At 40.1% G+C, this 12819-nt stretch overlaps 1 protein-coding gene across 1 annotated transcript in view; it reads left to right on the top strand.

Annotated features, from left to right (window-relative positions):
- The first annotated feature begins 1061 nt into the window (after window positions 1-1061).
- Window positions 1062-12819, top strand: part of trpc4a (transient receptor potential cation channel, subfamily C, member 4a) — a 42869-nt gene continuing 31111 nt past the window's right edge. The window contains exons 1-3 of the mRNA XM_084729676.1: window positions 1062-1674; window positions 7782-8011; window positions 9799-10017. Coding sequence (XP_084585802.1) covers window positions 7853-8011; window positions 9799-10017 — 378 coding nt within the window. The 5' untranslated portion in view covers window positions 1062-1674; window positions 7782-7852. The remainder of the gene's footprint in view (window positions 1675-7781; window positions 8012-9798; window positions 10018-12819) is intronic.

The raw sequence follows: 12819 nt of genomic DNA on the forward strand, positions 1-12819 counted from the left end.
AATATATTTACTGTAATTAATAATAAAATGAACATGATATGTCATCAGAGGTTAAATAAAAACACTTGAAATACCAGCCTCTCCAACAACAACGCTACTGCTGCAGTGTCCTCCTTTGAAATTTCTATTCCAGGCAGTCAGTGAGCTCAAACACCACAGGGTGTACATTCACAGCAGTGAGCTTTTGTTTTTTAAGATAACAGGCTTAACTTCAAATTGACAGACAACTGACAGTTAACAGCTGATCAACTTACAGGACTCCTTGTTGCTTGTTATTGTCAAATTACATTGTTGTGCTTGCCATGCACACTTGCAGTGTTCCTGCAGGGGGGAAACAACTCCTCAGCTCTTTTATTCTATTTCACACTGTGGCTCCAACTTGCTATTTGGACACTCAATTGCTCCATATTGCTCCTTTAAAGAACCTCTTGCTAAAATGTTAATTGTGGAACTGAAAATGGTTCTTCTATGACATCCCTCCAGAAAGCCATTTTTGGTTCCATTTAGCACCTTTATGTGTCTGAGTGTATATGCTAGCAAAATCACAATTCCTCTGTAAATGTACATATTTCTTTTTTATTTAACACCTGCTTTAGCAAAACAAAAAAAAAACTAACAAAAAAAAAACACCTGTTTCCCATGGCAATAAAGCCCATTTAAAACATCTGCATTTCATTTGGTGATAATTGCATTGAGTTTCATTTGTCCAAGATAATTTATCACTTAAATATTATGCTTTTACATATGGGTTGCATGCAGAATTGTGCTTTATTGTATGTTTTAAACGCATTTAATTGATAATCACCAAAATAGACGTTAATCTTGAAATAATTTTAACTGGTCAAATTTAAACGCTCTTAAAATAATTTGCAATTTACAGTAACTGCCTTCTGTTTCCTGGATGTTATTTGTGAGACAAGTAGAGCTTAACTGGAATGTGAAATTATGTAATTTTGTTAGGTGTCATTTTCATTTGTCTGAAGACAGGCTGAATGTCTGGCTGAGGTGCTGGTTTAGATGATTTTCCCCTCGTCTTGCAGTGCCACAGTGCTCAATGCGTCTCCAAGTGCGCACGACCAGTCTGCAGCAGCGCTCCGCAGACCGCCTGCCAGGCATCTGGCTGCTGCTCTGTTTATTTCTGGAGGCGCTGCTTTTTTTGCTCAATCGCCCCCCAACAGGTGGATAAGTCGGGTGGGCAAGAACATCGGTGAAAATACACCCCGAGGGAAGCTGGACGCGCTGCACAAACCAGATGCAAACCACCGAGGAAACTTCGCTGCTGCTTGTTTTCGTCTCCAGGAGCTGAATGCGGTGTGCGCCGTGGCTGCGTTTCCCCCCCCAAATATGAGCGAATGGAAGTCGTGATCAAAACGGTGCGAAGCTGGATGTACTGTGGGAGCACCAAGTCTCTAAACATGAGAGGGCAGAATGCAGACTAGACTAAAAAAACAAGAGAAAGACGGACTGGCATCAGAAGGCGCCAACGCGTTAACAAACAGGGTCTTCGTGCAGATTCACACCGCAGTTTGCACATTTGGTGGATGCTAAATTCAAGAAGTTGAGGCGAATGATTTTACGCATCTGGTTTATTAGTCCTCGTGTGGTGTCGGGATATTTTCCAAAGGAGGAACACTGATCTCCATGAGCGAAGTTCCAATGCCCAACATCCCACAGGTTAGTTATTTGCTCCAGTGTACTTGATAAATCATATTTTGGCTAAGCTTTTTACACTATAAAAGTAGACTGTAAAAGACGCAACTGTGCGCCTTCAAGGTGCTTCAGATTGTAACTAAGTATAAGAACCCAGCAGATATACAAAGAAGAATCTTGTAATATTTTCACAATCATTTTTATTTTTATCCATGCTGTCCCTGGAACCTTTCCCGCACTCAAACAGAAATAAAAATGTCTAAATCTCACCTGCAGGCGCCATGCTGCCACAGTCAGCCTGCCAATTTACACAGAGCTGCTGCCGTTAATTAGTGAAGGCTGCTGACAATTTTATGATTGTTTCACTGCCACTGTAAACACAGGACAGGCCTCTGTCTACATGGACTGCATGGTCCACTGGATAAAGCTCATCTATGCAGCGTGTGTATGTCTAATCAATACAACTTCGAGAGTAAAATACATTTTGGCTAGTGGTGCTCCACTCTTTGTGTAACAAAACAGCTCAGATTTTCTTTTTCTAAACATTGAGTCCAACAAAAGTGTGATTAATAGAAGACAGAGCCCTCTGCACAGAAGACTGTGTGTGTGTGTGTGTGTGTGTGTGTGTGTGTGTGTGTGTGTGTGTGTGTGGTCAATAATAGCACAAACAGTTATCAGCAGACCATCCACAGATCCTCTTGTTGTGGTGCTCCTGCCTGGTGGGTAGTCTTACTTTATAGCTGCTGCATTTTGTGGCAGCTTCTGTCCCAAGTTCAAAATCAGTAATCAGCCCAGTGTGATTTTTAATTGGAAAAGACCTAATTCCAGCAGAATGACACAACAGCATTATAAGCAGAGTAGAACAAAATATACTGAGATGACATCAACCACATGTCGTCACCTGCAACACATCCTCATACCTACACGACAGAATAGGTTGGTTGCCAGTGACTTCCAAAATTACATATATAACTGATGGAGAGTACCAGCAGCAACAGGCTGACCAGACCCAGACGTACGTCACATGACATTACATTTGTGGTTAACATTAATTGTAATTGATTGCAGTTTGGTTAGGTTTAGACATAACAACTACTTTGATAGGTTAAAGTCAAAGATCATGGCTGGCATTAAAATAACTTTGCTATGTATTTTACGTGACAGAAATGATGTACCGCGTGCAATGGAAATAACAAAAATGAGCAAAGATATGTCCAAAAGAAATCTTTTGAATGTCTTGTCACTCATGACATGACAGGGCATAAATGCTTACAAGTGCTGTACTCTGCTATTAAATCCAGCAGAAGGAGAAGAAGCTCTACCAGCACTGAACAAGAACAACTACATGTGTAGCATATGCAGCTGCAACAACAGTTCCACTTCCCAGTTAGTCCAATCTGAACCCCCAGTCTGGGTTCAAGCTGACTTTTTAAAATAATACCACAGGTTACGACGGGCGGGTCAAGTGACAAAGTAGTGGTCAGAGTGAGTATTAAGGACTTCCAGAGAGATGTGCAATAGTCCTCCTGACTTCCTCTCCACTTCTCTGTCTCCCTCTCAGTCAAACACACACGCTGGCTGCAGCAGTGCACAGCAGCGCATCCAGTGCGCTCTGTCAACTCAGCTGATTGGTGCTCAAAGCACAACAAAATAGGTTAAATCTCGAAACTGTGGACTCTTTTTCTACACAGTGCAACCAAATACCAGGCAAAAAAATACAGTTACTTCTATTAAAAATTTACTGTTACAACATTAAGGGACAAACAGGGAGAGAATGAGAGAAATTTAGAGGGGAAATTAATATCTGAGCAGAAATCACTTTTATGTTACTTTCCAGACATGGCAATGTGATCCCCTGACAGTGATCAGTAGCAGGCTCAGTAAATTGATATAACATATACATCATACATTAAAGTGAAATGGACAATTTAGACCATAACTGATTGTATAAAAAATAGAAATATGTCTTTTTTAAGTAGTAAGTATAAATAAGTAAGTATAAATCTGGTATCAGTCCAAAAATCAAATCCTGTATAGACACCAATCTCTCTTTTCACTGAGTCTGCCTTGCTGCAGTGCACTTTCTCTGCATAGTGCATGATTTTTACTCTGCTGTCTCAAGATTGGAGTTATTCAGCGCTGGTGACTGCAGGGTCCCCATGCAGCCAATCCAGAGATATTTTTTGCTTCAAAATGAAATTGTTCCACAAAGGGACCATGGCAATATGAAACGAATGCCCAGGATCTCAAATGAGGTGTGAAAACCTGCTCTCAAAAGAGCTCTCCAGTCGAAAAGTTCTCAATGAAGCAAATCTGTCTTTTTATGATGATTTTTTTCTCTTTTTCATGGACTGATATTAGAGGACATGGAGAGCATTGCTACATCAGGAGAGTGGTACCTCAACTGTAAGAGGAGATGACAGGTGACATACATGTTGCTTAGGAACACCAGCCAACAGTGAATTTCATGTTGTTCCTTTAGTACCTACCTTATTAACTTGCATTTCTGTCATCTTAAACTCCTGCTCCTGCAGCACATCAGGATGATAATTGCTTGTGACCTGCCTCTGAAAATTACTGATCAACCTTGAAGATGAAACCACTCGAGTACCCACTTGAGATGTATCATGTTAACTCAACTAAACAAATACTTTGACTTGGGCATTTCTGGCTTTACTGCTGAGAGTTACATGAGATGACTGAATGATGTCTCTCTCATGTCTTTGCGGTATGTGAAGCAAACTTACCACCAGCAGCTGGTAGCCTTATCTTAGCACAAATACTACAGACACAAAGGGAAACATTTAATCTGGTTCTCTCAGGTCATCTACCTAGAACCTGTAAAGCTCACTAACTAAGACACTACACTATTTGTTTAAAGGTGCAATGTGTAAGATATTAACAGAAATTTAGTTCAGAAATGAACTAACATTGACAAGTCACAATTATGACATTATGTTAAAGTCATTTATATATTGTATTGCAGAGATATCTACTAAAGTTAGCATCGATCTAAGACAAGCACAATTGTGTTGTTAACTCAGAAACAAAATAAAAAACATAATAATAATAAAAACATCTTTCCACTGTACAACAATCATGTATATCTGTATATCACCTCAGTTCAGTATTTCCTGTCATCAGACTGGTCGACGCTGGTCCCTGTGTGGCGATGTTTACTGAGAGGTTGCTGAGCCTGGGTCCATTGCCTGTGCCAGTCTCCACACGTTCCAAGCTGCAGCCAGATTCAAGCTAGAGAAGCTAAGCTAAATTAGTAGCTACAGCCAAAGATAGTTACAGCAAAGAGTATTTGTGAGCAGTAGCTACTCTGATGATATGCTGCCCCGTATTTGTCTATATTGAACAGGTGGCCATATTTTGCACATTACTCCTTTAATCCGTACAAAAAACCTTTGTGTAAAAGCATCCTGCTTTGGTTTTACAGCAGATTGTGTTCCAGACTATTTCTTAACTTCCTGAAGTCTTGTCCTCGTCGTTGGGTTGCCAGGCTACCAGCAGGGACTCCAGGAACTTACTGCACCAGCAAAGAAATTGTGATGCACATAAACTCCCTAAAACCACTTTTTAACACTTTTTTTCTGAATTAAACAAAAAAGACGTGTTAATTAGTGAGCTTTAGAGTTGACAGAGTGTTAACAGAACAAACTCAGCTGTTTCTCCTTGATTCCAGTCTTTATGCTAGAGAACGCTAAAATAAGGTAATTCCTGTTCCAGATTAATATTTACTTCAAAGAATAGAATCAATCATCTTATTTAACTCTCAGCAGGAAAGAAAATATACGTATTCTCCAAATTGTTAAACTATTTCTTTAAATGTGCTATTTTAAGATACAGGGCTTTGGGCACAACACAGTTTTACACATATTAAGAAAAGACATTGCTCTTTTCCTCTTGCTCTTATGAACTAATTGGGCTTCTATGAGTCTGTTTGTTCCTAATCCACTCATTATTCATTGAATATAGTCATTTAGAGCAGTAATGAGTTGTCCGGGGGGGAGACTTGAACTCTTGTCTGTTTTTATATTTAATAAGGTGTAACCTTTTCACTTTACTTTATCTTGTTTAGTGTTTTTTGCTCACGTGCATCCCATGCACCTCCTGTTTTCTTGTCCCCTCAGTCCCCTAGGGATTTTAAATCCCTTATGTTTACTTTTATGAACATCTGTTCAATGGATAAAGTCAACTATAAATACTGATACCGATTTTAGAATGAAGTCATTATTATTGTTGCATTGTCTGAGTAGATCCATATCCAATTAAAATGCAGTAGAGATTTGCAAAAGAACCACCCAGACATCTTGACTGTTGCCTTTTCAGGAAGTATCACTCCACAGTGTCACTCTGTCACTGTGAAACCTTGTTACTGTGAGGCTACACAGCCAAAAGTGTTGGAAGCATCATTTTGCTGTCACCAGGCAACCACTAAATCAGCTGCTGTCGATCAATTAGCAAGCATCACTAATGACATTAAGTAAGCCATTAGTAACCTGAGACTTAAACATCTTACCATCCATTTCAGCTGCATCATTTCAAGCCTGATTCCATTTATTAAGGTGTCTCTTGGTGAAGCAGGTTGGGCAGCAGCAACCACTGCCAGCTTTTCCTCTATTTTTCTTGTTTAGTTTAGATTTACCTGACCAGAGCTGTTTCTCTGAGCAGAGTTTAGCATATTTTTAACATCTGTCTGTACTTACGCAATTCTCAGAAATATGAGCCACTTGGAGATCAAAAGCAATGTTTCATGGTCGCTAAGAGAAAATGCATCCTGGGTGACATATGTTCCTCATTTAGGCTGAAGTTAATGTGACCAGGTCACAGTTTGGGTGAGTTAAAAAACCTCAAATCATAACTATCTCTGCCTCCTCACTCCACTGTGAAGGAAATCATCATAGCTGGTGAACTCGTCACGTGACCTTGCATTTATTGAGGCTCAATCGAGAAGAATGGAGGAGCAATGCAACTGCATCATTGTGTAACTGCCACCTTATTTTGTGCTCCTGTCAAGCAACCTCGGTATTGGAAACTGTACTTTTCCTGAGTTTGCATGTCACATGCAGTGCCCTCTACTTCAGTTGTGTGTCAGTCTGTTTGGTCCGGTCAGTTTTGGTCTGGGGTCAGCAAACTGAGTCGTACGTGGTTCTTTTGCCTGTCTGGATTGGCTCCCTGTGGCTTTGACAAAAAATTATATGGAGATGAACTTTTTTAAAAACGTCTTTTAAAAATTTTGTTTAGCATTCCTGTAGGCCTAAAGTAATTAGCATTAGCATGTAGCCTATGCAACAAGTGAAGTTTAAGATTTCTAGGGCTGCCCCATAATAGTCGACTTAACTGTTAGTCCGTGAAATGAGTCTTAGATTTAAAGGAAATGGAGATCTGTTATGAACTTGACATGCAAAGACATGAACTTTTAAAGGAGCATTAAAACTGAAGCACTCAGGCAACAGTGAGATTCACAGCATCTGTGGGTCGAGGTGTGATAAATCAGGGAATGACACATTGTTACTGATAAGACCCAATCAGGAAGCACATGAGGGTGTCTATGTCATAGTATCCAAAAGTCTCCATTTGCGGCCGTCCAGACAGAAACGAATCCTGGAGTTTTAAGACTGACTGTCAGCAGCATTTCCAAACCCCTCAGTTTTAGGTGTTCTAATATACAGCAAAACTAATGCGAATTAAACGAAAAACACAGTAGTGTGGATGAAGCCAAAAGCATTGCCAGGACAGCTGCAGTGACCGGCCTAGAGACAGAGAGGAGGCAGAGGTAGATGAAATAGGCTTTTAGGATTTGTATGTGACCCCAAACATAAACTGGTTATATTACCTTTGGCTTAAAGGAGGAAATTCCTTTTCTCCTTTGTTTTTTTTTTTTGCTCTTATTGTAGGCATTCTTTGAAACTGCAGGTAAAGACTTAATCTTAGCTGATGCCTGGATAGGTCATGTTCTGAATGGGCAGGGATTAACTTCCTGCTTCATCTCTCTCATTCTGAATTCTCCTCTCACCCCCGTCCCTATCCTCGCTTTCTCATCTTTTCATACTTGTGAAAGTCAAAGCCAACAACAGCAAACTGTCTTTTCCCTCTAACACCTTTGTTCCTGTCTCCTCTAGTGTGAACTCTCCCAGCCTGGCAGCAGCTGTAGCAGTGTTAGCAGAGTGCTGGTAAGCTGAAGCCCGGGGAGATGTCACAACTATACTACCGACGGACTGACAGCTCCTCATACCGGGACCGCATCCCGCTGAGAATTGTGCGGGCCGAGTCGGAGCTGTCGCCTTTGGAGAAAGCCTACCTCGGAGCTGTGGAGAAGGGGGACTATGCGAGTGTCAAACAGGCTCTGGAGGTGTGTGTGTGTGTGTGTGTATAAATGCATGGAAGAATGGATAATTTGATTGGTAAATGGATGAATGCGTACAGGCACTGAAACTCTAAATTATGGATGGATAATTGGACGGATCTTTAAGCCTTAATCTAATTGGATTGATTTAGAAAAGATTAGAAGATTTATGGGTAACATGTGCAGCCATGATTATCCTCCTCTCAATTTCCAATAACATCTGGGGTCTTTATTTACCTGAAGTGTCAGACCCTTAGTAGACAATATATTGCTAGAGAGCAGCTGTTTGGTTGTCTCACAGTACCTGAAATGCCAAGCAGGATTTGTGACATAGCAGTGCAACACAATGCAGTAAAGCAAGAAAAAACAGCAATTAAAGCAACTGAGAAAAGTTACTCCTCGGATATCTATGCCTCACTCCATCCAGGCAGCTGCCTCAGTTGCACTCACTGCTGCACGTCTGGTGAAGTCTGCAGCTGCCCGTGCACACGTTCATCTGTGAGTATATTCAGGCCCTCTGACTGGGGTTGGGCATCAAGAACGATTTCAAATCCATTCAAAATTACAATTCCAAAGGAATCTTTTTAAAAAAAAAATACTTTCAATTCTGCTTATCAATTCCTAGAAAATATTTCACTCATGCTAGTTTAAAACTTAACCGTCTAGTGCAAACATCTACAGTTTATTGATCTGGCTTTCTGTACGCATCTATAGATGTGCAGTTGAATTTATGCATGTCTTTCTGTCTCCTAAAACATTTGTCTTATAACAATCGCACACCTCAGTTTAGGATGAAATACTCTCTATTATTACAGTAAATTAGCCTAAGTAATCCCCAGAGTATTCAAGAAAACAGAAAAGAAACCATCTTTGCTGTGGTTGTCTAGCTAACATTAGCTTAGTTCTGTGTTTCCATTGGTAACATTTATCTGTAATAATTAGCATTTCACACAAGTCTGCTGTGAAGAGTACAGGGTGACACTCAGTGAAGTGTAATTGAAAATTGTTAAGAACTGAAATTAATTAGCAGAATCCAAACCAGAATCACTTAGATGCAAATGATACCCAACCCTCAGACTCACCCTGGTTTAGACATGATGGCCTTAAGAATGTAAAATGATTTTACCTCAGAGAAAAACGCAAGGAGCACTCACTCTGCAGCAGCTTCTGGAAGCCAAAATGTCCCCTGAAGTACATGGCACACAGACAAGGAACAAAAACAAAACCCTGATTGCTCTACTCAAAGACTCTCAGTCGACTTTAAATTTTAAATTTTACGCCCGCATTACCCACAGTGCAACATCCAGCAAAAGTTCAGAGTCAGAGATTCAGGTTTGTTATGCTCGTAGCAGCTAACAAAGCCTTGGGCTGCTAGACTCAAGCATAATGAGCAGACTACAGTGGTCTGGTAACCACACTTCTCCACTCCATATCATCAGATTTTTTATTTTTTTTGCAGTGTATTAAATTTTGCACAGCTGCCCCAAAAGGCTTTATACTTCATTTTCACAGTTGATGTGTAAACTTGATGGAGTTACCCTTTAACTACCGCTAATATTGGTAGGCTATCAGAATGTGGTTACCAGTACAAAAAAAGAGCAATGCCTCAGAACAAAACTTTTAAGTTGTTCTGTTTGATGTGAAAGGCATGTAGAGTTTACATTTCCTTTTAAAAATCAATGTGCATTCTGTGTCAATGAGTATTTTCCCCTCTGATCAATCTCATTCTTTTAAACCAAGTCAGTAGCTCCTGAAACTAACCCTGACTTTCAATTGCGATATTGTTTTGTCAGGAGGCAGAGATCTATTTCAAGATCAACATCAACTGCATCGACCCTCTCGGCCGTACGGCTCTGCTGATTGCCATCGAGAACGAGAACCTGGAGATCATTGAACTCTTACTGAGCTTCAACGTCTACGTCGGCGATGCACTGCTGCACGCAATTCGCAAGGAGGTGGTGGGAGCCGTGGAGCTGCTGCTAAATCACAAGAAGCCCAGTGGAGGCATGCAGGTGAGGAGGGGACTGATGGGAGTGAAGGAGTTTCAAATTAAGAGTGCTTTATTCATGAGGCAGGAGTGTGTGTCGGTGCACACACAGTGAGCTGCTGACAGGGCTGGGGGGGGGAAACCAGGAGAGAAACTAGGATGCTGACGTTCACCTTCTCTCCAGTGGAAACACTTTTGTTTTGTTTTTTCACTCTTTTCTTCCAAGCCAATTATACTGTTTGTTATGGTATTTTCAGCATAAATTCATTTCTATTTTTTGTAGTTGACAAAATATGCAGTGTTAGGGACTTGTGCCAGTTTTTATCCAACAGTATGACACTGTAGAAGAAGAGGTGTGGACTCGAATCACACATTTGATGATTTAAGACTCAGCTTGACAAAATCAAAAAGGACTTGCAACTCAACTTGGACTGTAACACTAATGACTTTCTCTTTTGAGCCTTTTGACTTGAAAACACTTGCTACCTTCCCCAAAGCCCAAAGATGAAAAAGTGTTATTCAAAAGTGTGCCATAAATCAAGTAAAGTTAACGCTATTCATTCCCAGCAAGTCAACACTTAATTCCTCAGATCCACTGTGTTTGAACCGATCCAACAGCATCCAGTCAAATTGCAGGAGAGAACCATGAAGAAAGTTGTAAAAAATGATAAACCAAACCAAAAATAATTTTGTTAGTGTACAAAAGACTACAGGGTGGTCAATAAAAAAGTAACTGCAGTATAAACATGCAGGTCTAAAATTACGTACAGAGACACAATGATTTCTGTCTATGTTTGACATTTGCACAAAGAACAGCAAGTGAAGACTTACTGTTTAAAGCCGCTATATACCACATTAAAAAATGATTATTGTGCCGATGTTTGGAGAGTTTTTTTTATTTTTCAGCACCTGTATGACCTGACAATTATTTTTTCATTTTGATATACTGTTTCAACAAATTGGACCCAAAAACATACAAAACAAATGAAATCCGATCACATTTATATTGACCATATCCCTGTTTTTACTTGGTTCACCATCAAATAAAACTAGAATGGAGTTTCAAGCCAGTATTTTCAACTGAAGTTAACGGCAACACTCAGTGTAACATAGTTTTTATGCCGCGACATCTTGAATGAAGATCTGAGACACTGGGGGTTAATATGACATTACATTTGATGAAGCGAGCATCGTGACTTGTTGAGGACTCAAAACTCAAACTTGGGTCTTGGATTTGGAGCTTACCTGTCAAGACTTTAGGCTTGTTTGTGACTCGCAAAACAATGACTTGCTTCCATTTCTGGTACAAATGTAGCGATGTGTGTGAGCTGCACTGCTATACACATGTGACATGCCTCCCAATGCACCCTCCCAATGTGTCGGCCTATTTAAATTGCAAAAATTTCCCATGTCTCCTTCTGCCTGTCAGTGCCACTGCTGGCCTGCAACATTATCGCTGCCTGGTTTTTTCAGCCGCACCACCACAATGATATTTCCTCATCATTCCTCAGTATGTCTATGTAAACATAACCCGAGTGGAGTGATGACTCACGTCGCAATAACAGTTTATCATAAAATGTAAAAACAGTTATTTATATAACTAAATAAATAATAAAGGCTCAGATAAATTAGGCCACTGGCTCACTGGCCCTCGTGCCAAATTACAAGAGGAACTTTGGATGTTAATGAATGATAGAGTGCGGTGTCAGCCAGTAAAATACTGGTACTCACAGTGTAGCTTATAAGCCGTATGCGGTTGCCTGGAGCTTTTTATATGATCCAAAATAATTGACCCAATATTGTTGGCAACAACAAAAAGCTGACACTTCAAAAAGCTGCCTTCATAAGGCTTTTTCTGTCTTTTGGAAGAGGAACAGGTCTTACAGAAGAAGATTTAATGAGCACGCTCACTGAGAGAAAATATGATATATATTTTGTCCAGAGTAAGAATGTGTTCATAGTTTGTTTTTTTTTTATCTTGGGTTTTAGATTAGTTCACGAATGCAACACTGCTGTTCATAAACAAATCCCAGATTCCAGCTGATGAGAGTTGCCTGTTCAGAGATTTAATTACTGTAATCAGCAACAAATACAGCCAAATTAATTTCAGATTGGTAGCCCTTTGCACTAATTGCTCTCTACTCAAGGAGCATTTTCTTTTACTTTTTCCTGCCACACACGTACAATATGCACACACACTCACAGATGCCTCGCATGTTGTCTTCCTCTTTTCTGTCTATCAGCAGTAGCACACCATAAACCACAAAGGAGCAGATGTTTTTTGGCTCCATCGATCAACTAAACAGAAGATGTTATTGATGTTCCTTTATGTCCTGAAAGAAGCTGTTCATTTAGCTTTGATAGAGAAACTGCAAAAAAAAAGGGCAAAAATGAAGAGAGCATGCACAAGAGGGCTCAGGCCTGTGTGTTAAATGGATGTGAAGGGGACAGATATTCGGGCAGGCAAAAATTTGTAGTCCAAAGCCCTTAGCTGTGATATCTATCAGCTTCCACATTTTCTCTTTACCTTGGTAAGATGGTGCCTCTCTCTATCACTACCAAATTTACCCAAGAGAAGCTCATTGATTATATTAAAAGGCTGTCTGGGTAAAAGAGCATCCTCTGTGTTGCCAGTGTCTTCTCTGAGATTTATTAATAAGGAGATTCATTTTGTGCTTTGCTGGAATTGTGTGTATTTGTCTTTCTATTTCGCAGGCTGTCTAAATGATGTGTTTTTAATAATCTCACAAGTGTTGTGGCTTATTTGTTTTCTGCTGAGGAGCGCATCAGATACCAGCTTTTTAAACAGCTTCATGCATTATCCTCG

This window comes from Lutjanus erythropterus, chromosome 11 (genome assembly GCF_056507025.1).
Source record: "Lutjanus erythropterus isolate fLutEry1 chromosome 11, fLutEry1.hap2, whole genome shotgun sequence".
Classification (NCBI taxonomy): domain Eukaryota; kingdom Metazoa; phylum Chordata; class Actinopteri; order Lutjaniformes; family Lutjanidae; genus Lutjanus; species Lutjanus erythropterus.